Source organism: Artibeus jamaicensis, unplaced genomic scaffold, assembly GCF_021234435.1.
Source record: "Artibeus jamaicensis isolate MK-2021 breed Jamaican fruit bat unplaced genomic scaffold, CSHL_Jam_final contig_391, whole genome shotgun sequence".
Lineage (NCBI taxonomy): Eukaryota > Metazoa > Chordata > Mammalia > Chiroptera > Phyllostomidae > Artibeus > Artibeus jamaicensis.
In genome coordinates, this window is record NW_026521814.1 from 18,270,698 (window position 1) to 18,298,689 (window position 27,992).

General features: G+C 38.1%; 1 protein-coding gene, 1 long non-coding RNA gene and 1 other non-coding gene across 3 annotated transcripts in view; 2 read left to right on the top strand and 1 right to left on the bottom strand.

Annotated features, from left to right (window-relative positions):
• ITPRID2 (ITPR interacting domain containing 2) overlaps positions 1-15,901 on the top strand; it is a 37,134-nt gene extending 21,233 nt beyond the window's left edge. Inside the window, exons 11-18 of the mRNA XM_037130027.2 lie at positions 1,622-2,833; positions 4,826-4,900; positions 4,979-5,106; positions 5,507-5,657; positions 6,679-6,744; positions 7,419-7,877; positions 13,630-13,747; positions 14,812-15,901. Coding sequence (XP_036985922.2) covers positions 1,622-2,833; positions 4,826-4,900; positions 4,979-5,106; positions 5,507-5,657; positions 6,679-6,744; positions 7,419-7,877; positions 13,630-13,734 — 2,196 coding nt within the window. The 3' untranslated portion in view covers positions 13,735-13,747; positions 14,812-15,901. The remainder of the gene's footprint in view (positions 1-1,621; positions 2,834-4,825; positions 4,901-4,978; positions 5,107-5,506; positions 5,658-6,678; positions 6,745-7,418; positions 7,878-13,629; positions 13,748-14,811) is intronic.
• A 705-nt stretch (positions 15,902-16,606) lies between these two features.
• LOC119037788 (U1 spliceosomal RNA) lies at positions 16,607-16,770 on the top strand. Its single transcript, XR_005080288.2, has one exon. It is a non-coding gene; the product is annotated as a U1 spliceosomal RNA (small nuclear RNA).
• LOC128627408 (uncharacterized) lies at positions 16,709-27,863 on the bottom strand. Its single transcript, XR_008391603.1, has 3 exons — positions 27,823-27,863; positions 25,468-25,592; positions 16,709-16,767 (listed from the first exon to the last, which is right to left on the bottom strand). It is a non-coding gene; the product is annotated as an uncharacterized LOC128627408 (long non-coding RNA).
• Positions 27,864-27,992: the final 129 nt, after the last annotated feature.

A 27,992-nucleotide genomic window follows, 5' to 3' on the forward strand; every position in this document is an offset into this window, starting at 1 on the left:
AGACTCTGTGATATCTTTATTTTTCAAATGAAAATAAGAATAATAAGTCTGGGATGCAGACTTAATCAATCTAAGTTACAAATTTTAGGTTTCACTAATTCTTTCTCTCTCTCTGACTTGGTATTTTTAAAAAGAGCAAACATAAAAGCTTCCTTTATTTTTGAACCACTAGTAAGCAGGTTATTTTAATCATTAACCTATTCTGTCTGTTATTTTTCTTATTTTTACCTTCATTCTTTTTAATGTTTTCCAGTAATTGTGAATGAACTAATATTAAGTGTGAATGCATAGCTTACTGATTATTATATGGCTTTTCTCTGAGAATATGTTAGATAACCTAGAAGTTAAGCAAATTTTTATTCTCAAGGAGAATATGTGTGTGCAGTACACAGAATGTGTATGAAAAGTGCTCAAAACACCTCTATACAGATTTTAAAGAAAATTGGATAAGAGAAAAAGAACCCTCCCAAAGAGTCCTTGGAAACAGCATTAAGATAGACATATAAGAAATGTCTAAGGCGACTCAGAGTAATTAATTCACTGGGCAGAAACACTGGGAAATGGAGGAGAAACTTTTCAAGGAAGGTTGTGACCTTTGGAATGCGAAGATGAGAATGTGGTGGTTTGGAAATGAGTGGTTGAATGAATGGTTCTGATGGGTTAATGAGGCACAGGCAGGATCGGATGGTAACTGGGTGATAAGGAGGAGAAGATTGGAATGCTAACTGTTTTTTCAAGAAAGGATTATAGCTTAAAGGTGACAGGTCTTTTTGTGTTCACACAGCAGTGATTTAGGGAAGCTGTTAGGGAAGGGGCCCTAAGAGGAGAGAGCTGGATGCAGAAAGATCTGGCATGAAACTCTGGGGAAATACCCTCGTCCTGGGAGGACGTGATCAGAAGGACAGGTTGGAGGAATTAGTTCTGAAAAAGGAGACAGTTTCCTTTTCAGAATGATTTTGTAAACTTCTGTGAACCTTAAGGGAAATCCGATGGTGCTCAGGAATTTAATCTCCCGACCCCGCCCCAACCGTCCCCTTTAACTGCTTCTAAAGTACCTCTGTTGACCTTTCTTAGGGTTTTTTTCCCCTTTCTTTCATTTAGTGCTCCACGCACTTTTTTGTTTGTCTCTAAGGCAGTTGACAGGTAGTGATGTGTAATTTGACACTGTTAATTATTAAATTAATACAGTGAAAAATTTGTTGATAATGAGTGAAGAATGTTGAGAAAATTATAGTGCTTTGTACAAATAAAGAACGTTGTTACAAGTGGGAAAAAAAAGAATATAGAGGAGGGAATGATGGGGAGAGATGGAAAAATTTGTAGGTGTTGGGGAAGAAAGTTAAGCAATTTTTGTCCGTTTTTTCTTAGTCAGTGTCACGTATGGGAAGAAAATGAGGCGGGTGTTGAAAAGGGAATTTAAGGAAAATAGTAAAGGTCTAGAATATGTGCAGTGAGAGAGTGAAGGGGTTGCTGACAGGAGCAGCAAAGCAAGTCCTGACCAGCACCAGGCTCACAACGGAGGTGGGGGACCCTGAAAGCGTAGAAGCATCGTATCTCCCTGGCATTTTGGCCATGATCCTTACTTGCATTTTTCATGCTTCCACCCATTTTCCTCCCACAGGTTCATGATTCCTTGCAGGCCATGGGGAGTAGTGCTGACAGTTGCGACAGTGAGACGACAGTCACTTCGTTTGGGGACAACCTCGCCACCCCAACGGTGCACGACCAGCCTTACTTCAATGAATCCGAGGAGGAGTCTCTCGTTCTCCTTCAGAAGGGAAGAGAGGTGGCAGCAACTGTTGCTGACGAGAGAAGGTCAGATAGCCAGGCTGTCCCCCAGTGCAAGACTGTGGAGAATGCAAGAAATGAGCAGTCCACCTGTAGCGCGGGGCATCAGGTGACTGAAGTCACCGAAATGCAAGAGGACTCGTCTCCAGCACAGCCAGAGGAACTGCAGAGGGAAGCGAGTGCTGAAAGTGATGTGGACAAAAGCATTGACTGTGAATTTGTCCAGTATACCACACACCATATTCTTAAGTCACTGGCTTCCATTGAAGCGAAATGCAGTGAGAAGGGCTCTGAAAGTATAATGGGGCCTCCCTCTTCTGTGGACAGAGTTAATACAGCTTTGCAAAGAGCTCAAATGAAGATCTGTGGTCTGTCTAATCAAAGAGTAGGGCGTAGCTTGATAAAATCTAAAGACCTGTTAAAAAAGAGATACTTACTTGCAAAAGCTGGCTATCCTCTCAGAAGGTCTCAGTCTTTACCAGCCACCTTACTGAGCCCAGTAAGGGTTGTGTCCTCTGTCAATGTTCGATTGTCCCCAGGAAAAGAGACCAGATGCAGCCCACCTTCCTTCACCTACAAGTACACACCTGAAGAGGAACAGACATTAGAAAATGAAGTGATTGAGCCTGATGGTCAGTCTTCGGTTAAATCCACTATTTTCATCTCTCCGTCTTCTGCCAGCAAAGAAGAAGCCCCGCAGAGGGAGGCGAACCAGTTGGAGGAGTGTCATCATCGAAAGACTCCTTCCTGTCCATTGTATGCGCCGGCACCCATGTCTCAGTCCACCTGCTCCCTTTACTCTCTGCACTCAGAGTGGCAGGAGCGGCCCCTCTGTGAGCACGTGAGAACTCTGAGCGCTCGGAGTGTCCCCAACATATCCGGCGCCGGCTGCAGTGCCTTCGCCTCCCCTTTTGGGTGTTCTCACTCACATAGACACGCTGCCTGCCCTTCCCGAGCAGGTTCTGTGAACCCCCCTTCTACCATCGAGATGCAGTTGCGAAGAGTATTGCATGATATTAGGAATTCACTGCAGAATCTATCACAGGTATGAGACAAAGCATATTTTTCTTAATGTTCTTTTTTTCTTTTATCAATCTGAGCATCTCTTCATTTACTGAGAAGCTAAGCCCCATTAGATATTCTTCATTTTCTTCCACGCCTAAACTTATCTATATCTGCCCTCCTCCTGTGCTCTTCCCTCCCCTCTCAGAACAGGCCGTAACTAACCTGAATGAGGTTAATCTCTCTGTGTATAATCTCCCTCGCAGAGAAGAGATTTTTCCTTTAGGTGTCCTCCCTGTAGCCTCTGCTCTATTCTGTTTGCCTTGGTCAGGTTGTCCCTGTTATTAAAAAGTCTTCCCTCTCGGGCACTTCCTCCCCTTTTCTCTGCCGTTCGACAGTGTGCACCAGCCCTTCCTCTCTAAGTGTCCCTCACCTTGGCTTCCGTGTGGCCGTGTGCACTGCTTCTCTCGTAGCTCTCTGACTAAGCTTTCCTCTTCACCTACTGACTCCTGATGCTGTCTCCTGGCACGAGATTAGTCTGCTTCCACTGGGTTCAAAGGCTGAAACTACTCCGGAAAAGGAAAAAAAATCAGGTAAAATGTAAATGTGGATAAAAATAGTCTATGTATATTGTCACCTTTAAAGTCGTTCCTCTCCACTGTTAGTGAGCTGGACAAAATTTTCCCTAAAAGCTTTGAAAATAAATAAACTATTCTTAGGTTTCCCTTTCATATTTCACATTTCTGACTCTTTGTAACTGCTTATGTTTAGACACTTAAGGAAATGAAGAAAATGACAGTGTAATGCAATGATCGGAGAGTTCAGCTAGGAGTAAGGAAGCTTTGAATGTGTATAATAGATGTCTTATCATGATGACAATAGACAGGAATCCACTTTGAAAGTAAAAATGAAAGTTACAACTCTTTGAGTTATGTAGTAAAATATACCTTCTTTTAAATACAGATTTTTTTTCTTCATGACCATTATCTCCTGATGATTTTCAGTCTAACCAGAATGTGGGTGTTTTTCTTCCTCTGTACAAAATTTCGTTTTCTCTTTGAGTGAGACATTTAACCTTTCAGCTGTAATTGTGTGAAGCTGGGGATTCCCAGGGTTCTGTCTACCTGTGCCTTTCTGTCTAGGCCAGCTTGTTCTTCTGCTCTAGGTGTGGTCTTGTCCTCTTGGACGTCCCACCAGTAATTCAGCTAATTCATTTCCACCACCCACCTTTCAATAGACAGGTGGTCTTCATGACTGGGGCTCTGCCTGTCTCTCCAGACTTACTCCTTGTGTCTGTGCTCCAGCCATGATTGGACTGTGTGCAGGCCTCTAAATATTTGTGCTCACCTAGGTATCTGTTTTTATACATGGCGCTTTTTTTTTTTAAAACCTGGAATGCCCTGCCCTTCTTTGCCTGACCAAGTCCTGTTTACTGTTAGGGCCTAGCTCAGGCTTTGGCACCTCTGGGAATGCGTACTCCCCTAAACCTGGATTTTTGTATGTTTTCATCATAGCACTCTCCTCCACCCCAATATTGTAATATTTTTTTTAACTTCTCATTTATTCCTTTCTCATACTGTGAGAACACTTGGAGGCTGGGCATGCCTTTCATCTTTTTTCTTCATTGAGTAAAACAGTGATGCAGTAGATGCTCAAGTGATGAGGAATGAGTGTGATGGTTGACTGCTGCCCAAGTCAGTAGTTCTGTTATTTCAGAATGATTTTGAATTTTATTTTTCTACTTTCTCAAGGCAAGAGGCAAGTCCTGTAAGACACAAATGGACTGTCTGTTCCTTCGCTTCAGCCTTGTTGCAAATAGACTGACTTATACCTGAAACAGATAGGAGTAGTAGGGTAACAAGGACTGATTTGTTTAGCTCTTGCTTACAATACAAAGTTTTCTAATGTTTTTTATCATTACTTTTATCTCAAAGAGAAAGATGAAGACTTCAGTTTCCACCTTTTAAACACTTTAGATAATTTGGAAGTAGTCTCTGTAGCTCCGATTGGTAACCACGCTTTTCCTTTTTTGAAGTACCCGATGAGAGGACCTGAGCTTGCTGCTGCTCCGTATAGTGCTCAGAAATCATCCGTTCTACCTCTTTATGAAGTAAGTTCTTACTTAAGTCATTGTATCACAGATAATTTGAGTGATTCCGCAGTGTAATTTCGTTGTATTGTGTTTTAGAATACTTTTCAGGAGCTTCAGGTAATGAGGCGGAGCCTGAATTTGTTTAGAACACAAATGATGGATTTAGAATTGGCAATGCTGCGTCAGCAAACCATGGTTTATCATCACATGACTGAGGAGGAAAGGTAAACATTTATTTTGTGTCATTGTAACTCAGTATTTTTTATTCTAGAAAGCATTGTCAACTTTTTTTTTTCCAGCTAGGTTTTATTTCTACTGCTGGGCAAGCTTTACCTGCTTTGTGAGCCCGTGTGAATAAAATTAGGCCTAGTGTTTTGCTAACTAAACTTCCTGCCTTCAGTGTGTTAAGGAAGACAATGGCTGTCAGTTGTTTGTCGTGCTGGGAAATCTGTGCGGAAGGGTAGAGAGAGGAACGCCAGTCGTCCTGGAGGTTACACGCACTGCAGTTGCTGTTGTGCCCATTTCTGGAATTTGTATTTCACTACTTGCTAATGACTACTGGGAGGGCCGTGCCTGAACCCCGACCACCTGATTCTAACTTTGTGGCTCTCACCCTGCCAATAGGTATGAAGTGGACCAGCTCCAGAGTTTGAGAAATTCAGTCCGGATAGAACTTGAAGATCTGGAACTGCAGCTGGAGGAGCGGTTGCTGGGACTGGAGGAACAGCTGCGCACCAGGCACAATCCTTTCTCCTTCCGCCCTGCAGCGCTGGCGGTATGTGGGTGCCCTGGGCGCCGTCCTTGTCAGTGAGGATTTTACAGTGTCCACAGGATTTCAAACTGATGCCTTAACTTATTTTAATGGCATTAGAGGCACGCAGAATATTTAGGGAGCCTTTCCCCCAAATCAGGTGGATGTATACGTTGTGATCATGCTCTTAAATATTTAGTATATTTAGAAATACATTGAAAATTTTTAATCGTAATTTTTGAGGATAAGAGGCAATGCAAAAGTTTAGGGGTTTTACAGGAAGATGATAGTGGGTTACTATATGACGTTTAGATTTTAATTACTGTTATGTAATTATAAAACACAAAAATATATATTTTACCTTTTTTCATTGCTTTGAATAAATGTTTTCTTGAAGCTTTCCTTTATTTGGGATTCTGTTCATTATTTTTTTTAAGGAATCAAATGAGAACTTTGTAAAGGCAGAAAATGTGTACCATCAAGAGAATAAAAAGAAACACTGTTGATATTTATAAAAGTACTACTTTTTTATACTTCCCATGTGCCTTTCGATGGAATGTGAACTTCAACAGTTGTGTTCTTATTTTTGCCAATATGTTTTCAGTTGTAGAATGTACTGTTTTGAAGTGTTGACATAGTGAATTTTCCTGTTACCTGAACAACATACTTGATTTTGTTATAAGTACGTGTGCGTGTGTTATCACACACACACGTATGTGCACACATGGAGTAGACTCAGTAGAATAGAACTGGGTGTATGTACACACAGGTATGGGCAGCGGAGAGTACGAATGTCCTATGTCATTAATGACTGTCTGTCCACGAAGGTTTTGGTCTGTCATTCTGAGAAGTGTGTGTTGGTGACAGTGGGTCACCACTGTCCATGCACCTTCTGTCACAACAGCATGTTTTATTGGGTCCTATGGCAGTCGAGAGCGGCCTTTGTGACATAAAGGAATGTTTGGGATCATAATTAGCTAATTTATTTTATTTTAAAACAGCTTTGGTATGAAAAGTGGATATTCACAGACATATTCTTTTTCAGGGGATGTGTGGCAGCAGAAGCGCTGATAACTTGTCGTACTCTCCCCCATTGAATGTGATGGACCCAGTAAGCCTCTCTCTCCTTTTAAATTGCTGGGGAAGGGAATGATGCAACATTTATAAACACACAACTTTCCTAGCGTAGATGAAACATTTTTTTAAATACAGAATTTGATGCATTATTTAAATAGATGAGAAGTGAGTTTGGCACTTCTGAAAGTCCCTTGCCAGGTTAGGACATTTGAAACCCAGTTAAGTACATAATTGATTTATCTTATGGCCTAAAGGAGGTACTTCATCATAAAAAGTATTTAAATTTTACTTCTGGGAAAATGTCCTTCTAAGTCTGATTCCAGGAGCTTTAGGTATTTGGACCTGTAAGATGGCTACTTCTTGAACAAACGTCTGATTTTTATTATATGTTAAACAAGGTAGTTTATTTGGGGACAAAAGCATTGTAAGTAGCTATTTTGTTTTCCACGACTCTCTCTTACAAGTGGACAACCGTGTGGCAACAAGTGAAATTTTATCCAACTAGATATTCTAGTTACACATTTTATGACTTGATCTCACCATGAATTTAAATTTTCTCTGCTATTATTGCAAAGGAAATTGAGCAGTTACTAAGTGAATGAATTAGAATCATGTCTTTACAAGGAAGTGACTTTTAGCAATACAGCTTGGATTTTGACCACCAATCTTAATTTCAAGAGAGAAAATTACAATTTTTCTGATCTCCAGGTCACTGAACTGATGCGGGAACAGTCATACCTGAAGTCTGAACTGGGCCTTGGAGAAATGCGGTTTGAAATTCCTCCAGGAGAAAGCTCAGAATCTGTTTTCTCCCAAGCAACGTCGGAGTCCTCTTCTGTGTGTTCTAGCCCCGCTCATGCAGGTAGAAGACCTGGGATACCTTCAAGTGACTCAGCACACAAACACAAGGCCCACAGGGTACCACGCAAGAAAGTATTCCGAGCGTCAGTGGCCCTGACACCAACGGCTCCTTCCAGAGCAGGCTCTGTGCAGACGCCTCCAGAAGTGGAAAGTTCTGAGGAAGTAGGAGCAGCTGAAGAAGCCTCCGAGGCTGTAGGACCTAAACCTGAAGTGGAAGAAGGGTGTGCAAAAACCTCGTTAACTCCAGCTGCTGAAGAAATGCATAAAAATGTGGAGCAAGATGAGTTGCAACAAGTCATACGCGAGGTGAGTAAAATCCATGCTTAATAATTTATTTTATGGTATGTGTTGGAGGAGGTTTTATTTAAACATTATTTATAAGATACTCCTTTGATTCACTGTATTCAATAATTTTTCAGAGAGATTTTAAATTAACCTTCTCTTTGGTCCTGCTTATATCTATTAAGATTTGAAAAATATTTGTAATGGCATTTCTGCAAATTCCATAGTACAGTAACATTTCAGTTCTGTATTACTCACTTTGGTGAAGATGGGGTTTGAAGATTTTGAAATATATAAACATGTTAAAACATTTTAGATCTCTGTTTCCACATTTATATTAATGAGGGGTTACAATTTAGATATCTTCCAGGATCGTATAATGTCATTTTATAATGTCAACTGACATGGAAAAAGGGTGTTGTCACTTTAAAAAGTGTCAGTAATTTGATCTGTTTGGATTAAGGGGTGGACAAATATGGAAATTATATGAATTGCTCAATGATAGAAATGCAGCATGAAAAGGTTTACCCTGGAGGATAGCAGAGTGGAAACCTGAAACATTTAACCATACTAGGTAACCAAGGGACTACAAAAAATTAGGAAGGTGAGTAGTAAAAGATCAAATTTTAATTAAGGAAATTAGCAAAATATTTGTTTTTGGCACTACAATCAGGTAGTAAGAACAAATAGTGTTTGTGGGGTCTGTCTGGAAAAAGTCCAGCCACTGTTAATATGATGAGAACGGTTTGTACAACATAGATGTGACCTGGCAGCCAGGGAGAGTGGACTAGAATGCACAAGCTGGAATAATGACGACTTCACTGTACTAGTCAGTGGGATGAGGTAGACAGTGTTGAGTGAGCATGTGCACAGCGTGGCCATCACATTCAAAATGACTGAGCGAGGAGAGCAATGAATCTGCATCAGATTTTGTGTTAAGGTTGAACATTACTTTGGGGAAACTATTTGGATGATTCAGAGGCTGCAGCTCTGGGCAACTAGTGACTGGCAGCTTTATCACGACAACATGCCTGCTCATGCATCATGTCTTGTGCAGAGTTTTTTGGCGAAACATCAAATCAGTCAGGTGACTCAACTCCCCTATAGCCCAGATTTGGTGCCCTGTGACTTCTGGCTTTTCCCAAAACTAAAATCACCTTTCGGAGGGAAGAGCTATCACACCATCAGTGAGATTCAGGAATATGCGACAGGGCAGCTGATGGCAATTTGGAGAACTGTGAGGTCTCAAGGTGCCACTTTGAAGGGCACTGAGGCATCATTATCCTATGTATCATGTGTCTGTACCATGTATCTTGGATCTTTTTCAGTAAATGTCTCTCTTTTGCACATTACATGGCTAGATATCATCTGGACAGACCTCATATAGTTAAAAGTGGGGACCAAGTCATTTCTTACAATTTCAGTCAAGTTTGATAGAAATTCACATTTTCAAAATAAGCATTATAGCAGAAGAGGCTGGATGTGTGTAATTTCTTTTCCTGACATGAGATACCAACTTAAAGTTTATTTAAGAAAGGTCTTATTTCTATAAAGTTATTTGTCCTACAGATATAATTATTTTTGCAAGTTGGTTGTGGCTGTTTATCCAACTCTGTGCGTGCCCCTTGCTCAATTAGGGGGACTGATGATCTATTTTTATTTCTATTTCTATTTTTATTTATGTTTCCTGTCAAAGGTCAATTTTTGAGTGAAATTAATTTTTTCTTTGTGCTATTATTTGTTAACCAAGGAAGTAAGTTTTAAAGTACTTTTCCCCTTAGAAGTGGGATATTTTTGTTCCCTTTAGCTTGCTTTGGTTTGAAAGTTTTCCCTGAAAACTTATTCTGCGTTACCCATTTATCACAAATTCTCCCTTAATGCAAACCGGAGTCCTCAGTTTTAAAGTCATTAATGGACGGCCTGATGTGTGCCGTGAGTGATTTCCTGGGACTGAGTATTTCCAAATGAGAGCATCGATGCATCGATTCAGAGACTCAGAACGTAGCATGTATGGAGTTGGGTGTTCCTGGTCCTAGAGAATTACCTGAACATCTAAAAGAACCTCCCATTAAATAGGGGAGATTTTGTCATTTGAAGACATTTAAGCTGACATGCAAGACAGATGTTTCAGAAACTTTTCAGAATCTGTTGCTAAACCTATTAATTAGAAACTCCCTAATTCGAATTTGGCTTAAGTTGGAGGAAGTTGGGCTTAACAATACCCTTTTACTGTCTACAAAAAAAAGAATGACTTACCAAACAAGATATATAAATCAAACAAGGTGAAGGAGGAAATTGGTGTACTTAATAAAATAAACTATTTTGAAACACTTTAAAAGCATATATCCATTGATCAATTAGTTCAATGCCATCTATACTTAAAAAAATTAATTTGTTAATATCATCTTAGCTGTGTTGCAATGATATTCTGTCAAATTTTGTTTACAGTATATTTAAAATTCAAATTACTTTTGAATCCACTTATTTCAAATCTGTAATCTTTTTACCTAAATACACTAGGTACTGAAATCCAAGTTTTTAAAAGCTTATTGCTTTAGCCACCAAGAAAATTAGATTCTATTCTGCCTTCCCAGTAAATTCTGGGCCCCTGACCCTGTTAACAAAGCTGCTGTTCAGGAAGCAGGCTGTGAGCTTGGGTCGAACAGTTTTGCAGGTGAGGATTAAGCGTGCTTGGCAGACGCTTTCTGGGAAGTTTTCTGACTGCACTCATGGGTGCATGAAAACAATGATGTCTGTCGGGACTTTGTTTCCGTAATTTTACCATATAAAAAGTTTTGAAAAAGAATGCTTTCATTTATAATGTATTAATACAATGTAGTTCTTTTGAAGGACGGTATTGAGTGAAAGTCGTTTCAGACAAATGTTTAATACACTCATTCAGTAAGCTTTTGTCAAATTAAAGATACACGTTTTATGTGCAGAGTGTGTATGTTGTAGTGGGAAAAATACACTCCTTGCATTTGCCCAGGTGGTCTGTGCTATATGTAATCAGTGGCCTGGACCTGTTTAGTTACTTGTTTTCTTAAGAGTAAATAAACAAAAAGATCACTTATTACAATGAACAGACATATGCCCATAGTAGCAGATTCAACAGTATTAAATGGTTAAAGTGTAAACATAGATTGCTTTGTGTTTAGAGAGTTGTTCTTCGTTCACTGAAGTTCCTAGGCTTGATTCATGCCATTTAATATCTCCATTACATTTCTTCTGACATGCTTTAAACATGTGTTTTGGTAAATACCCAGTTTAACTGTGCTCTTGTTATAACTTCTGCTGGTGATCGCTTGCTATAATGGCTGCCCCGAAGTTGGCCCTCAGTGGCTGCTTGTTAAATGGCTCTGTTACCCCACACTTCAGAGTTGTGATCAGTCTGTTTATGTTGCCAGTGCATTCCTCTCTCCATCTCTAGTTCCCTGTCTTTGGCCTGTATCACTTTGGAAATTGTGCTCATAAAGGCAACTTTACCATCCATCCCAGTAGAGTTTTTCTCACTCCTAAACCTTCCAGCCTCTCTGTAGCATAGGGAACTTTAGAATTAATTTATTTCTCCACACATTAATTCCTTCAAGAAATCATTAAAGGCATTTACTGTTTTCAGTGCTAGTCTGAAGTCTTCTGTTTTTCTACTTTCTGTTTCTTATGTGTGTGATATGTTTCTGATTCTTGTGCTCTCCCTGTCTCTCTTGCTCCGTCATTGATTCATTCAGACATTAGTTGAGCATTTATTTTATGCCAGGATACACTGAAAATGACACCCAGTCCTCTCCCTGAAGTAACGCACAGTAAACACTCTGCATTTGACCTCACCCTTTCCATTCTAATTTCTTTCCACTCCCTAGCAGCAACTATCTCGTCAGCCCGACTCCTTTTTGCTTGCACCCTCTCCTCCAGGGTGCTCCCGCTGCAGGTGTCTGTTCTCACTGTCCTCTAAAATCTTCTCTCCTTTTTCATGACCTGCTATGGAAAAGCCTGCCATTTTCTGAGCCCATTTTTTTATTTTCTCTCAGCCCAAATCAGTCTCTCATTTTTCAAAATTTGTTCTGTTCTCATGCCATTAATAAATTATTTTTCTTAATATTTTATGAAACAAAATTCATTTTGTGCCCATTTAGATGATAACATCTTTAATGGTGGAAACTTTCCTGCTTTACTCCAGTAAATGTCTATGCTCTCCAGATGTGTTGGTGCATATTTTTGGTTTATAATTAATACTTTTTGACAAGTTTTTTTTTCTGAATGTTGAAGAGTAAAGAGATGTAATAAAGTTGCCATATTGCATTGAACAGCAAACTGGAGAAACTATGCTACTGTCTCTTGTAAATGCAGATTTGCAGTAGTTCTGATTCAACACACATTCTGTTTGTGCTTGTGTATTGTGGCTAAGAGATTCTGGTTTTCATTATATTGTATCTAATAGATATTTGTTTAGAAAATAAATCTGTGTGCTTGACCCATGGACATGGACAGTGGTGTAGGGATTGCCCGAGGGAGTGGGGGCTTGGTGGAAGGGAGCAAAGGTGAAAAAATTGGGACAACTGTAATAGCATAAATAATAAAGTTTTTAAAAAATGATCCAAATTGCTATGAATGTCAGAAACTTTTGATGATGTTTAAAGTTTTAAAAGATTGCTAGAAGGTAAAATGACAAACTTATATTTATTTGAATATATTAAAATGCAGATGATTGGTAGGTAAAGAGCATTTATTTATTTGTATACTTAATATATAAATCTCTATATTATGTACCAGTTTTCCATGACAGATTAATACAGAGCCATTTTTAGAAAGACTTCAATTGAAATGTGTTCAGGATGTACTTAGAAACATTTTAGGAAATAGATCAGGCTGACAGGAAACTGTGGAAATGTAGAATTTTTAAAAGCTGGTTGAGTGTCTCAAGTCCTAATTTAGGAAGGCATTATCAGTTTATTTCAGTAAATACACATTTAAAGTCTCCACAAAGAGCTATTTGGATGTGATGCTATATCATAAGAGAGAAAAGGGCACCCTAGGCATGTGCAGTGTTTGGGCGTCTGGAGAAGAAAATCTCGATGGGGCCTTCATTGACTCTAGGTCTGTTTGCTTTTTCCAACAGTGAGTTTCAGAAAGGTGACCAATGTACCAGACAACTAAAGGAAAAATTACTTCTTTAGAGTTTATGGTCATTTAAAGAATGGTTTTCATGTTTTAAAATAATTTGTAATAATCATGTTTCCACTTAATACATGTGTGTTGTGTTAAAACAATAAATAAGTACTTTAGAATACTATACTTTTGGTTGGTATAAAGAAATGGTATACCTGTATAATATTATTTTACCACTGATGGGCTTTCTTAACAATGAGAATACTTGACCATTGTGCTGATTACCACACAACGGTGGGCATTAATAAAAACATAAAAATGAGCCTCACACTTAATCACTTCCTCCATGTTATTTTGTGCCCTGAAGCAAGTGCTTAGTAGAAGTTTTTAATCTATAAAATGAATTTTCTAATGTTCTCAACTTCAGTTGATGTTTTATAATGTAGCTGTCTGAGTTGTGGTAAACAAGGGCTAGAAGTCGGGTCTGGGCTTGGGGTAGAGGGTGTGATTCCCCGCTCCCTCTCGGTCCTGCGTGAGGGTTCCCATGAAGGTGGTAGTTTTCTTGGTGGTGTAGGTGATGGCAGAAGTTAAGTGCTATTTATGGTGGGAAAACACAAAATGGATTACAGTCATATTGGTAAATTCTCATTTTTCTCTTTTTCTACTCTAGATTAAAGAGTCTATTGTTGGGGAAATCAGACGGGAAATTGTAAGTGGACTTTTGGCAGCAGTGTCTTCAAGTAAAGCATCTAATTCTAAGCAAGATAGTCATTAAGTGGAATTACTAGGTAAATTGACTGAATTTCTTTGTTTAGATAAATGTAAAATAGTACTTAGCTTTTAATGCTCTGTTTTCTTACTACACAGGTCTCTTTCTCTAATGAAATTTTGATTTTTAGAAAGTATCTAATACATTATTCTAGAGTATGAAAACCTCATATAACCCCTTCTGAAATGTAAGCAAGTCAAATCTCATAATACTAACCTTCATGGGAGGTTAGGGGCAAAAGGTGGTTTACACTTGTTCATATGGAAAATAATACAATGATTAGTAAACAGTAATACAAGAATGAACTGTATCTCCCGTACTCACATCTGTAAGCCTTCTTTTGCCTCACCCTGTATGATGTCATTTTCCTGGATGTTCATCATAGTAAATAAATGCTAGAATTGGGAAAATCAGGACCTTCAAACTTGAGTCTTATTGTGGTTGCATTGCTTATATAGTATTTAGATGGACAATTTATGGGCCGAGAGTTTGAGAATTACTCACAAATTCTTAGTATCTTTCTCAACTTGTGTCTTTTAAAGACAGATATCCCATAGATCCCTATCTAGTCCTGTCATAATATATGTAGAATTGTCTTCTGTGTTTTATTTATTAAAATTAGTTACTTTAATTTTATCGTACAGCTCTAGCTACATTTTATAAAATATATATTAATAGTAATACTTGGTGAATGCCAAAGTCAGTAATACATTTCTATAGAATAATGTGCTTAATGCAACTAAAAATATGCATTCAATAGAATATGAGAAACAAATACATAATTTGAAAAACATAATTGTAATTTCCATTGTAGAAAGTAGAAAAAATATTTTTATAAACTATTTCATAAAATAACTAATGAATTTTTTCAAAACCAGGGATAAAAGAATGAACTCTCAAAAGGCTATATAGAGATCACAGTAGGATCTTGTTTATATATATATTTCTTATATTTATATATGTTCACATTTATAAACAGTATACGTACTATGTATAAATATATGTATTTAGAGGATATTCTCATTTCACTTTTAAAGAGCTTTTTAATAATATTTGGAAAATGTTTACTTTTTCCTTTTCAAGGTTAGCACGGACCATATTAGCTCTGTGGTGTTGGAGTTTCCAACGACATACCCTGGTGGAGGTGTTGTTTCTGCTTCCGAAGACACTGGCTGCTCAGCTGGGCTGCTGTATTCGGCATACAATGTTTATTTCTTCTGTGCATACCTTTTTAAAAACATACGTAGAAACTTAGGCACTTTGCTTACTTTATTTTCTAAACTGTCAAAACTAGCCATTTGAAAATCCTAATATTTATTTGTATGTCAATATTTTCCAATCGATTCCCTACATAGAATTAATTTTAAAACTTGAAAACTTCCAGACTTAACCAACGTATAAATAACATGTTTCTGCAGACTAGCTTTCTTAAACACTGACCTCTATGAGGTATTTACTGTGCAATAACTGATTCATTTTTTGAGAGCTTGAAACAAATAATGATTTTCTCTCTACTGCTGTTAATTAGTATCACTTCCAAGAAGAAAAATTGTTCTGTTGTGAAAAGTTACTATTAGTTCTTAAGGAAGTTACTAATAGCAGTAGGATAGAAGAATTCTCATATGAGGTTTCCTACAACTACTTTACGTTCTTACACTGTAAGCATTGTTACTTCACCCAAGACAAATGTAGTTTTATTATAGCTTATGTAGTATTTTTCTTTTGGAAATGTGCCTTACATTAAACACTATGTACTTTTCACATTATCCAGACTTCTTTATTATAAGGAGATATTTGTTCTTCTGTCTTTTAGACAAAATAGTAGAGAATTGCCAAAATAATGGGGCCTGTGACTTGAATGGGTAGAAATAAGCTTTTTTTATTCCAAAATAGAAGTAATTTAGATTTATTCTCCTTATAATAGATGGTTTTAGTTCATTTTCAGCCATTGAGAACTGCTTGTTATTATGGAAGATGGTATCTTATTTGGTTACATATGTGTTAAATAAAAGTGTAAAGTAACAACCAAATGTTATTAGAATTATTCCTTTATCATTTATAATTTTTGACTTCTTTGTGTGAAACTTTAATCAAAAGTGGTTGAAGTGTTAACATTATTTGAAAAACTATCTAAGAGGTTTATAAATGTTTGAATTATCACACAAAGGCTGATTTCTAAAAAAAATTAAAACAATAAAGTATTTATTTTGCATAAAATGTTTTTAGTGGTTTCTTTTCTGGAACTGCAGCAAAATGAAATTTGATTATCTTTCATGAGTAACAAATAAGGTACAAGAGAATTACAGCATATAACCCAATAGGTTGTGATGGTCTCTTTTCCTGAAGAAGCTAAAATGCAGTTTAGACCAGACCACCCTGGAGAGAGTATCCTGATGTTTCTTGGCCTCATCTAGTTCTGTGGTCTTCATGATTGCCATCTTAAAGCCAAATAAAACTGTGCTTTAAAATATACTGTTAAACTATATTTTAAAAAGACATAAAACTGTTATCTTATTCTTTTATCAAATTATTCAGCAATTTAATTAGTTGATTCTAATAACATTAATGATACGGATAAACGAAACACTCTGTGTTAATAGTAGTCTAGGCATCAGTGTTTTTTCACTCAGCTCTGTAGCTGCTTTTAGTTCGTTTCTGACAGTACAAGATACCCAGAATTTGCTAATCAAAATTAGAGACATAACAGTTGCAATAAAAGGCTGAGCCAGTGGGCAAAACACTTAATAGTACACAGATAAAATGAACTTAACAGTATTTGAATTTCATCTTTCCCCGTTTTAAACCTTGTGCACTTCAACCTTTGAAGACTGCTATATGGCAGCCACCATGCTAGCTGCTCTGTGGAAATGAATGAGAGATACCTACCTGGCAGGGGAGATACTGTGATCACAAAGATGGCTTTTCCAGGGTGAAACTTATCCATTGCATTCCAGATGTGCTGACCCCCACAATTTCCCCAAATGTGGGAAACTCGAATGCATAATTTGTGGTAGTGGGGGACTGCGTTCATGCTCCCCCCTGCAGGGAAAAAAGGAATGAGAGGGTCTATGAACTAAGTGGAAAGACAGGCCATATTTTCATTTATGGGTAAGTTTGGAAGCACCACATGAATTGAATGAAGAATAAAAAGAATTTGAGAGCCTATCCTTGGGTAGTCAGAGAAGTCTAAAGATACGTGGTTTGAGTACAGTCTTAAAGACTGGGAAATGGAAAGGATGGGGCACAAGTGGTCAATACATTAGCAAAGACTGTCCAGAATGCAGAAACTCAGTTTGAATTACTGTGTGCATCATGAAAGGAATATTTTTAAAAACCTAAGCTGTCTATAGCGTGTGCATATCGTGCTGAGAGCCTAAATGAAGAAGGCACAGAAGAAGTACCTCACAATGGTGATTTGGAAGTTGGGAGTCACTGAAGGATGATAAACCATTGTCGATAATGTGCAGCTTCTCAGACTTGAAGTATGTATTATTCCTTTAAGAATATTCTGTTGAATTTCAGTAACAGTTAAAATATGCATTACATCAGTTAAGACTATTTGCTCAGCTGGCCATCTTCAACTATTTTTGAAGAATATATTTTTAGAGCAGCTTTAGGATTATGACATACTTTAATCTTTTACAAGGAAAATAATGCATGTAAAATAATGTAATAAAAAAGTATGTTTGGGGGATTCCTGAAGATACGCACTGCCTGTGCCCCTCACCTGACCACAAATAGAAGTGTTGCTGGTGGAAGAGAAAGGTAGAAACCAAAGAAGCATAGGTTCTCTCTCTTTTTTTCCTTTTTCCACTACTGGGAACAAAGGATTTATGCCAGTTCTAGGAAGTGGGAAGAGAAAACATTCTATGCTGTAAGGGAAGCTAAGGATCTAAATTTTGTACTGTTATATACGGCTGCTGACGTCATTTATGAGAATATTGAATGCATTTAATTAGCACTTATTGTGGCTGTATTCTAAATGTATAAAGTTAAATCGTATCTAATTAATAGCTCCTCTCCTACACAGTTTTTAAATTTCTATTTATTACAATGAAGTTGGGCCCTTTGCCATGTTTTCATTGTTCTCATCACAGCTGATGCTCTGATCATCACATTGAATAATAGCTTGCACACACAGTATAAGTGTGCTGAGCAGGGAATTGGAAATGTACTTAAAGATAAACTTAGCAACCAAATATCAGGGCCCATTTCCCATGTGTGTTTTTTGGTACCGCAAAGGAGACTAAATCTTTTGTGAACAAATACTAACTCGCTTACTTGCTCGCTTCATTTACTCACTAAATTTTACCGGATACCTTAGAGCACAGGTGGCAAACACAAGGCCCTCCACCTTGTTTGATTTTGCCCGGCCCTTTGTTTCTACCTGGCGGCAAGATGGAGCTCCTTGCCCCTAGTTAGGGAGTAGTTACATTTATACGGTCTTAAAATGACACTTGGCCCTTTGAAGGCAACCTTGAGACTGATATGGCCCCTGGTGAAAATGAGTTTGACAACCCTGCTTTAGAAGATAGACATATAAAGAGATTGAATAACAACATGTTCTAAGAGAAGGTAAATAAAATATATTGTTTAGAACTTTGACGAATCTATACATTTGGGAGTTAAATTGTCTCTCTTTGGTAGCAAGACTTTAGAAAAGCAGGTTTTCCTGTCTTTCAGGTGCTTTGAAGGAGAAATGTGTTAAACAGAAAGAGGACATTTTATCTTTAAGGAGATATCATCTTAGAGAAAACTTTAAATTATAGCCCAAAGTTCAAAATAAAGAACAATTGTAAGCACAGCACATGGAAGGAAACCATAAGAGAAACTACCCAAGTCCTTATGGAGACGTGCGGTGGTCCGGAGAGGCCTGGGTGGCAGCCGTAAGAGCATGAGCGAAGAGCTGTTTTATCGTTAATGGTTGCAGGTAATAAGTCTTTATACTGTGCCGACTGGACATTGAGAAAATGCAAAGACAGTCTGAGTCAACCAGTCAAGAACAAGAATGAGACCAAAAAAGGAAAGAACTAGCTCTGGAGACGCTGCAGAAAGAGATCAGCTGGAACGTGGAATTTGTTTCAGTCATTGGTATTTGGAGTTGCTTACCATTCCCTTGGGGAAGGGATTAGTGATTAAAAATAGTTACACCTGTGTTGAACACATTGCAATTCCTTATTTGTGTTCTCGGGTTGTTTAGTAAATCTATTCACAGATGATTCATGTTTTGTTTCAGTACACTGAAAACAATTCCTTTTATTGTTTATCCAGTCCCAAAGTGGAAAAATATCCCTTGAGGTATTTTGAAGGAGATTATCTGATGAGTCAATTCACAAGCACTTATCACAATTTTGTGTCTGGGCGGGGATTGCTCTTGATTGAACCACAAGCGGTCAACAGATAAATCTCAGTAACGAATGTTTTTATTTGTGTTTGGTTAGAAAGTACCTATATCATTACTAACCTATTGAGACATGTAAAATAAGACCATTCACACAAACCTTTGAATAAAAAATGGAATGTGTTTCACCAAGTCTCACCAGCCTGTGAGGACATGTGGGGTTTGCATTAATGATGATAGATGTAGTTTTAAATATTTTCCCACCACCTACTGAGTCATATTGTCTCCCAAATCTCATACATGTACACTGAGGGGATCCCCAAGAGTTATTCATGAATCTTCATGACTGTTTTTATCTATCAATCCCAAGTGATTTCTTCTTCACAATTACATTCATTAAACATGCATTTAATGAACAGCTCTTGAGTACAAAGCACTAATGAAAAAGTTAATATTTTTTATGACCTTATTTTAGTATTTGCTAATTCGGCTAGCATTTGGGTCAAGTTGGTTTTTTTTTTTTTTTTGATTCACAAAAGAGTTTTTATTTCAGTGCTATTTATTGTTGTTGTTTTTGTTATCTTTTAATTGCTCTATGGGAAGCCAAAAGCAGATCACAAATGACATCACAATTCTGTTAGGTATAATTCTAAACCTTTTTTCAGAGTGGATATTAATTTACTAGAAGGATCTTAGCTTGATCCATTCTGCCTGCGATGTCCATAATAAGAAAGGAAAATAAATGAAACTGCTTGTGTCTTGTGAGATGTTTTACTTCTTTAAAATCTAAATATACATTTCAACAGAAATTATTTCTAAAGAAGTACAATAGCAGTGAAGAAAACTTTGCCTGTGATCAGAAACTATGTGGGCGATAAAACACAGTTGAAGTATCTATCACTCACAATTTCTCTAAACGAGGCTTAACCTCCCAAAGATTTTGGACTTGTGTCTACCCGTAGGTAAATTCCTTTTATTTTTAAAGAAATCTGACCTGGATTTCTTTTGTAAAAAACACCCTGGAACTCAATGTGGAACATCAGTGAAACAAACAACTGTCCATTTATAACACAGCTTGGTTCATGGATTAGCTGCATTATAGTAAAGCTGGCAGCAAAGCAACTTTCCTTAAAGTACTTCATTCTTGCCAATTAATAGCAAACCTAATGGGAAAGAGGAGAAAGCAGTGGGGGAATCAGTAATAGCCTGAATTTAAATCTTTTGGTGAGGAAATATTTCTATGATGGAAAAACTGTAACCACAGATATTGTTAGAATAATATGTATTTCTTCCATAGCATGTTCTCAATTTCAGCATTTCCTGTTCGCTTTTTCTTACCTCTCTTTCTACAAGACCTAGAAATTACTTCCTTATGGAATGATTTCTGCTTAAAGAATATTATTTTCTTCCTTAAATCTGTGCATTATATTATCTGATGGAGCTGGATAAAAATGTCATCTTTTGCCAACATATGTCTCTTTCAGTGTCATTCTAGTCTGAACACTGTTAAAGTTTGAGAGCTTAGATTGTACAGAACAAGTTCATTCTTATGTGATCTGGCCTATATGTTTGAATCTTTACTGAGTTTGCTAAAAACCAAAGACATCTATGTTCACTCCTTTTTACAAGAAAATATTGCTAAAATATATATAACTGAAGGGAGTGGAAGACATAAACATAAGTGGTCCAGTCTAGAAGCAGACAGGCCTCTGTACCAGGCATAGGTCCGCTACTTTCTTGCGTTAGTCTCACTCTCCTGAAAATAACAATAGCACCCACCTCTGGTTAATTGGGGGAATTAACAAGGTGTAGTAAGGACATTTAGCATGCTGCATAGCATATGGTAAGAGCTCAATAAACATTAGCTATTGCAAGAGATAGTAATAATTATAATAATAGAAGACAAAGCAAAAATAAATAGCAGTGAATTAAAGTATCCAGAATATATACCATATTGATTATCAGAGTTAAATATGAGTGAAAATACAGTTGATGATATTCCAAGTTTATGTTAAACCACTAACTATCAAAATTGAGTGGTTTGTCCTGCCTAAGCTTTATTTAATTTGGAAAAGTTCAATATTGGATATATTTGTCAGAAGTTTATCTTTTCTATTATTTTTAAGAATATACTTAATTGGGGACTTCCGCTAAGATGGAGGCGTAGGTGGAAGCACTGTACTTTCTCGCACAACCAAGTTTAAAAACAACAAAGTTTTAGCAACAAAAACATAGCTGAACAACAGAAAATTGAACTACACAGAAGTCTGACAACAACGAACCCTTCAGCCAAACCAGTAAGAGGGGCAGAGTCAGCAGCAGAGTGGGGTCAGGCATGAAAGAACCACTGGACTGACCTGGGCATGCGACCCAGGTGTGCCAGCAGCCATGGGCAGATCCCAGGTGTGGAGAAACGGGCGGACCCACTGAGGGCTTACCACAGTCACACATTCGCGCGCAGATAAACCTGTGAAGGAGCAAGTGGTGAGACAGACCCTGCAGGCCCCAGTGGCTGGAAGTGGCAGAGAGAACCGCCATTGTCCCTCTCTGACCCCGCCCCCACATACAACGTCACAAACTAGCGACCTGGGTGGCCCCGCCCTGGTGAACAACTAAGGTTCCGCTCCTCATACTTAATGGCGCGAACAGATCAAAACATGGCTCAAGAGCAACTCAGAGCCCCACAGCCAATAAATCTAAGTGATGAAGAGATAGCCAAACTTTCAGATGCACAGTTCAAAACACTGGTGATCAGGATGCTCACAGAACTGGCTGATTTTAGTCACAAATTAGAGGAACATATGAAGGCTAAATGAATTGAAATGAAGGGACATGCACAAGAAACCAATAGTAATGGAAAGGAAATTGGGACTCATATCAAAGGAGTGGACCAGAAAGAGGAAAAAAATGACCAAACAGAAAAGGATGAAGAAACAAGAATTCAAAAAAAGGAGGAGAGACTTAGGAACCTTCAGGACATCTTTAAACGTTCCAACATCCGAATTATAGGGGTACCAGAAGGGGAAGAGAAACAGCCACGAGTGGAAAACTTATCTGAACAAATAATAAAGGAGAATTTCCCCAATCTGGCGAAGGAAATAGACTTCCAGGAAATCCAGGAAGCTCAGAGAGTCTCACAGAAGTTGGACCCAAGAAGGAACACACCAAGGCACATCATCATTACATTAGCCAAGATTAAAATGAAGGAGAGAATTTTAGAAGCAGCAAGAGATAAGGGGACAGTACCTACAAAGGAGTGCCCATCAGACTGTCAGTGGATTTCTCAAAAGAGACCTTACAGGCAAGAAGGGGCTGGAAAGAAGTATTCCAAGTCATGAAATCCAAAGACCTACAACCAAGATTGCTCTATCCAGAAAAGCTTTCATTTAGAATGGAAGGACAGATAAAGTCCTTCTCAGATAAGATCAAATTCAAGGAGTTCATCATCACCAAGCCCTTATTATATGAAATGTTAAAGGGACTTAACTAAGAAAAAGAAGATAAAAATAGGAACAGTGAAAGGACAGCAAACTCACAGTTATTAAGAACCACACCTAAAACAAAAGCAAACTAAGAGGACAGCTAGATCAGGAGCAGAACCATAGAAATGAAGATCACATGGAGGGTTAGCAACAGGGGAGTGGGAGGAGGAGAAGGGGGGAGAAGGTACAGAAAATAAGTAGCATAGATGGTAGGTAGAAAATAGATAGGGGGAGGGCAAGATTAGTATGGGAAATATAGAATCTAAAGAACTTGAGACATGTGGTCATAAACTAAAGGGGGGGAGTGGTGGGGAAGGGGGTGTGCAGGGTGGAGGGGAATGAAGGGAGGAAATAGAAGAATTGTAATGGCATAATCAATAAAATATATTTAAAAAAACATTTTAGGAGGCAACTCCAGAGATAAATTAGAAGCAGTATTAAATATGTCAGAATTCTTACTCAGAAGCTCAATATATGTTTGCTTGAATACTTTTTTTAAAAAAATGTGTGCATGACAGAATTTTCAAGTCCCCACAGGATAGCCTGCTCTTTGGAAATTGTTAATAGAAGAGAATCTCGGGACTGTCAGAGAGTCCTCTGTTCCTTGTGACTATAACAACAGGTGATGTGGTCATACTATGGCACATTTCCCCAAGGTGACTAAAAGGAAATAACCATTTCCCTGAGTCGCCGGTATTTCCCTTGTGATTTAGAAGACACTGGTGTCTCTGCCTTTCTGCTGAACTGAAACTCTGCCACCCCGTGTCATTGGAAGCTACTTATTTCATTGATCTGGCCCTCAGATTTCTTCTGTGATATATTGGATGATTTCTCAAATCTCTTCTATGTCAGTTTTGCATATGATTTTTTTCTTAAAAAATTTTGTTCTCACTCATTAAACATTTATTTTATATAAAAAAAAGAATATACTTAATTGGCACCACAATAGAAAGTTAACCAGGGTGATTGCCAGGGATGAGATGGATGCATTTCTCTGGATCATCTAAAAGATCTGAGTGAAGAAGCTTCAGAAAACTGGAATCCTCAGTTTTAGCTAGCTGTAGGCCTTTATTGTTATTTTTATAAAAATGCCATTGACAATAATATTCTTTTAGCATTAAGCTCCTGCCTCTTTTTCTTTAATTCCCATTTTTAAAAGTGAACAACTGAGTTGAGCTTTGAAAACCCTCTAAGCATAGAGACTCTCCGTTGGGCAAGGACAGTGATCAGAATATGTGTTTGGGCATGTGTATCCTTGCACACAGAACCGATGGATGTGTTGTTTCTGTTCAGTTTTATAATTTTACATTTGGAGAAATATTCCTTTGAAATATAAACTACAGAAAACATAGCCTTTTAAAATTTTCTGAACTGGTGAGGTATGGGTTAAAAAAAGTTGAGAAAAAATTGACCAAGAAATTAAGCCAATTTTATCACCAAAATAGAAATACTACAAATACAATGTACTATATACAGAGTGCCTTATAATTATTTGTTTCTCAGGGGCGCTTCTATGTGAAATAGTGGAGTTCTAATTTATATGTATCAGCCAAATGATTTCCAAGTTAGTATAATTCTGAAAGTCCAAAGTTAAATAAATATTCAACTGGCAGAAATTGCCAATAATTTGCACAACAATATTTTAAGGCACCACAGTGGGACAGCCAGCATCTCCTCTCTGTTGGGAAGGGTCTATAGCTCTGGCTCAGGAGGACCGCCGAGGGACTGACACGTACTTAGCTATGAATTTCGTACCTTAGAGACTGAAAATCAGGAAGTGTGGACATCAGTATGTCATGCCCTTGACATCTCATTTCAGGCAAGAAAAAGAAGAGGCACTTTTGAGAAGTGATGGCCACTGCCAACTTCCCGGTTTCTTCTTTAAACAAGGAACATTTATATAGTGCCACGATCTTCTGGTACAATGCTAGAAAAACATCCCTTATGCCGAAGGTAGTTCTTTCCAGTGACTATTTTATAGTTACTGGTACAAAACCTCATAGTTATCTTTTTTAAAACATTAAAGGATTTTTAAGTAATGATGATGCCGATCTATAAAAGTAACTATAAAAAGAACTTCATAATATTTATAATAAGCCCCTGGTTTGGCAGTTAGGTATGTGTTAAACTACCTAACTTCTCAAGAAAAAATGTGTGAACAGTTTTATAGACTTAATTTTTTTAACTGATAGATTCTAAACACCTAAACATACATTTATATATTGTCATTTTGTTTCTTTTCCTTCAAAAGAATATTATATACAAAGATCATGTCATATGCAACATTAGCAATTTGAGGTTACTTCTTACATTTTTCCATTGTTGAAATAGCTAAGTAACGGCCCTAGCAAACTTCCAGCTCTGCTTAGCAAATCTTGATTGTCGTCTTTTTTGTGCCAGGTACCTTGCTGCTTCCCACCAAGTCCTGATAATCCAATTCTTTCATATGGAGTAAACTTCACTGCTAATATCTCAGTTCAGGTCCTCTAACTTCTTGCCTGAGATATGGCACTATTTCTACTTAGGCCTTCCTGCCTATACCAGTTCATCTGAAGTCCCTATTCCCCCTATTGTTAGAATGATTATGCTGCATGCAAATATGATTCATTCGCCCCTGCACCTCTGTTGCTCAAAGACTCCCAATGACTCCTCATTGTTTTGAGTTAGTCTCTGTTTACATCTCCATCTGTGATTGGAATATTCCCCCAAATACCAATTTCTGTACGCAGTCCTTTTTTACTCCATTTATCAGATTATTAGTTTTCTAAAGGTAGTCCAAAAATATGACCTGACCCACATATTCTTTTAAGACCTTGCAACTCTCTCCATCAAGAGCTGAAATTAATATCTCTTTCCCTTTAACCAATTGAAAGTTTATGGCCGCTTCAGACTATAGAGTGTAGTAGAAGTGATTACCTGTGATTTTCAAGGTTAGGATGTAAAAGGTGCCATGCACTGCCTTTTGGTTCTTTCCTGGTGCTTGATCTCAGAACCCAGCCCCCACGCTGTCAGGAAGGCCTAAATACCTAGGAGGGAGAGGCCTGTGTGGAGAAGAACGGAAACTTTAGCTTTGGGGCCTGGCTGACCTCCCAGCCAGTGAAGAGCACCCAATTCCCCACCATGTGAGAAAGATATCCTGAATGTAGAGTCTCCAGTTGCCAGCTGAGCCACACCAGAGGATGCCACATAGAGTTGGGTCAGGTTGTCCTCGCTGAGCACCATCCAAATTATAGATTCATGGACAAAATAGGTAATCATTGTTGCTTTAAGCTGCTAAATTTGGGGGCTAATGTATATATCAACAGGTAATTGGTGCTATTTAAAAATTTTTTTATTTATTGGTAGAAACATCAATTTGTTGTTCCACGTACATATCCATTCATTGGTTGATTCTTGTATGTGCCTGGACCGTGGATCAACTTTGGTGTGTCAGCACAATGTTCTAAACCAACTGAGCTACTCAGCCAGGACTGGTAATTGCTACTAATTTTGGTACCTAGAAATGGAATGTTTCCTTAACAACAACCTCAACTGTGGCATTGGCTTTGAAATGGTACTGTGGAAAGAAGTACTGGGAAAACCCAAAAGGGTCTCAAGTAGAGTGTTAGTGGAAGCCTAAAATACCTTGAGAAGGCCGTCAGAAGAGCCTGAAAGGAAGATATTATTGAAGACTGAAGGAAGGGGACCCTAATTAGGTGATGGCAGAGAGTTTGTCAAAACAGTCATCTGTGGAAATGTGGCAAAGAGGAAAGGGACCTAATAAACTCAGTGATCCAGTTGAGGAGATTTCCAGACAGATTGTTCAAAATGCCACTTGTTTTTTCCTCATTGTTTATAATAAAATGTGAGGAGAGAGAGATGAGCTAAAGAATAAATAATTAAATATAAAAAAATCAGAATATGCTGGGTTTGAAATAAAATTATTTCTCTAAAAGCAATTATTAAATTGAATAATGCTTCTGGAAAAGATCAAATGCAGGATGAATCTCTAAGCTCTTTAAAAATCTTAATGCCTACCTGGCCACCTCATTTCTGTTAAAAATAGGACTTCTCAGATCCTTAAGGGTGTTCTACTCTTCATATTTCATTGCAAACACAATACTTTTCTTGATGATTGTGGATGCCAATTGTGTTACTAAATTTGGAGCGGCTGAAAAGTTATATAAATAACTTTAAGTCACAAATCCCAGAACCAGGAAATTACAGTGTTAACTCCCTCTGTTAAGGACAGTTCATTGGCTATGGGAAATAAAGTAGGAAGTAAATATCCTATTAAGTGTGGCCAGCAGAAGCAGTAAGGATGGAATTGTGTTCCTGTATTCATGTCAATTATGTTAAGTTTAAGGTGGTGAATTAGAGTTTAAATGTTCTCCTTTTAAATACTTCCCTTTCGTTCTGGCATTTGGGGGTTGGAAGCTAGTGTCTCAGCGAGTCCATATTTGGGACTGTCTCCCTCCCTGTGCGGAGTGTGTGTCCTCCGTGCAGCCTGCATCTGCAGGGGTGACAGTGACTAAGTTAGCACCAGTAAGAGAGTTGGTGTCTGTCAGATGTTTATTCCTCATTCACTCTGGCAGGTTATCCTTTTCATTTGAATTTATATTTACTTCCTTAGCACTTTTCTCACTCTAATAAGAAGACACTGGCCAAAACTGACACTTCCTTGCTTCAGGGTAATGATGCAAGGCTGCTTCCCCAACATTAAACAAGAGAGGTAGCTGCCCGGGACTCTGCTCCAGAGGGCTCCGCTGTGGCCCTCGTCTTTTGAGATTGTGGGAGGAAATCCACCCCATGACAGTAACTACAACTGTTCCCTGTCAGGGTCCCTGGAGAGACGAGTATGGTGCCGGATGGGCATTGTCAGAGCAGACACTGACTGTTCAACTATGATGATTTTTCTAGAACACGGGCTTTTATAGAAGTATTTTTCTGCAGAAAGCAGACCATACACCTTTTATCTAGAGACAACTTTTGTGAACTTTGAAGTTCATATAAAAGGAACCAGTCTGAAAGAAATTCCTATCACTAGGTCAGAAGGAGGTTGGGAACTCTAGAAAAAGGATGATGGCCAAAAGAATTTGGGGATTTTTTTAACTTTGTTGTTTTCTTATTTCCCTTTTCATGTTCATCTGTTTTCCTAAAATGAACATCTGTGACACACATACATTGAAAAAGAACTGGGTACTTCTCTTGGGGGTCAGCCAATGAGGCTGCATCCAGTGTTTAAACATTACTGGGAGATAAACAAAGGGTGAATGGGGACAAGACACTGACCTGTTGAAAGTAGAAATTCCCATGGAGGTCGACGAATCCCGTGACACAAATGAGGTGAGTTTTTAACTCATTCACTGTGAATTAAATGTGCAAAAATGTAGATCTTTATCTCTCTAAATCTGTGGTTGCTCACCGTCTCTTGCACTTGATGCTCATCGAATTATAATTTT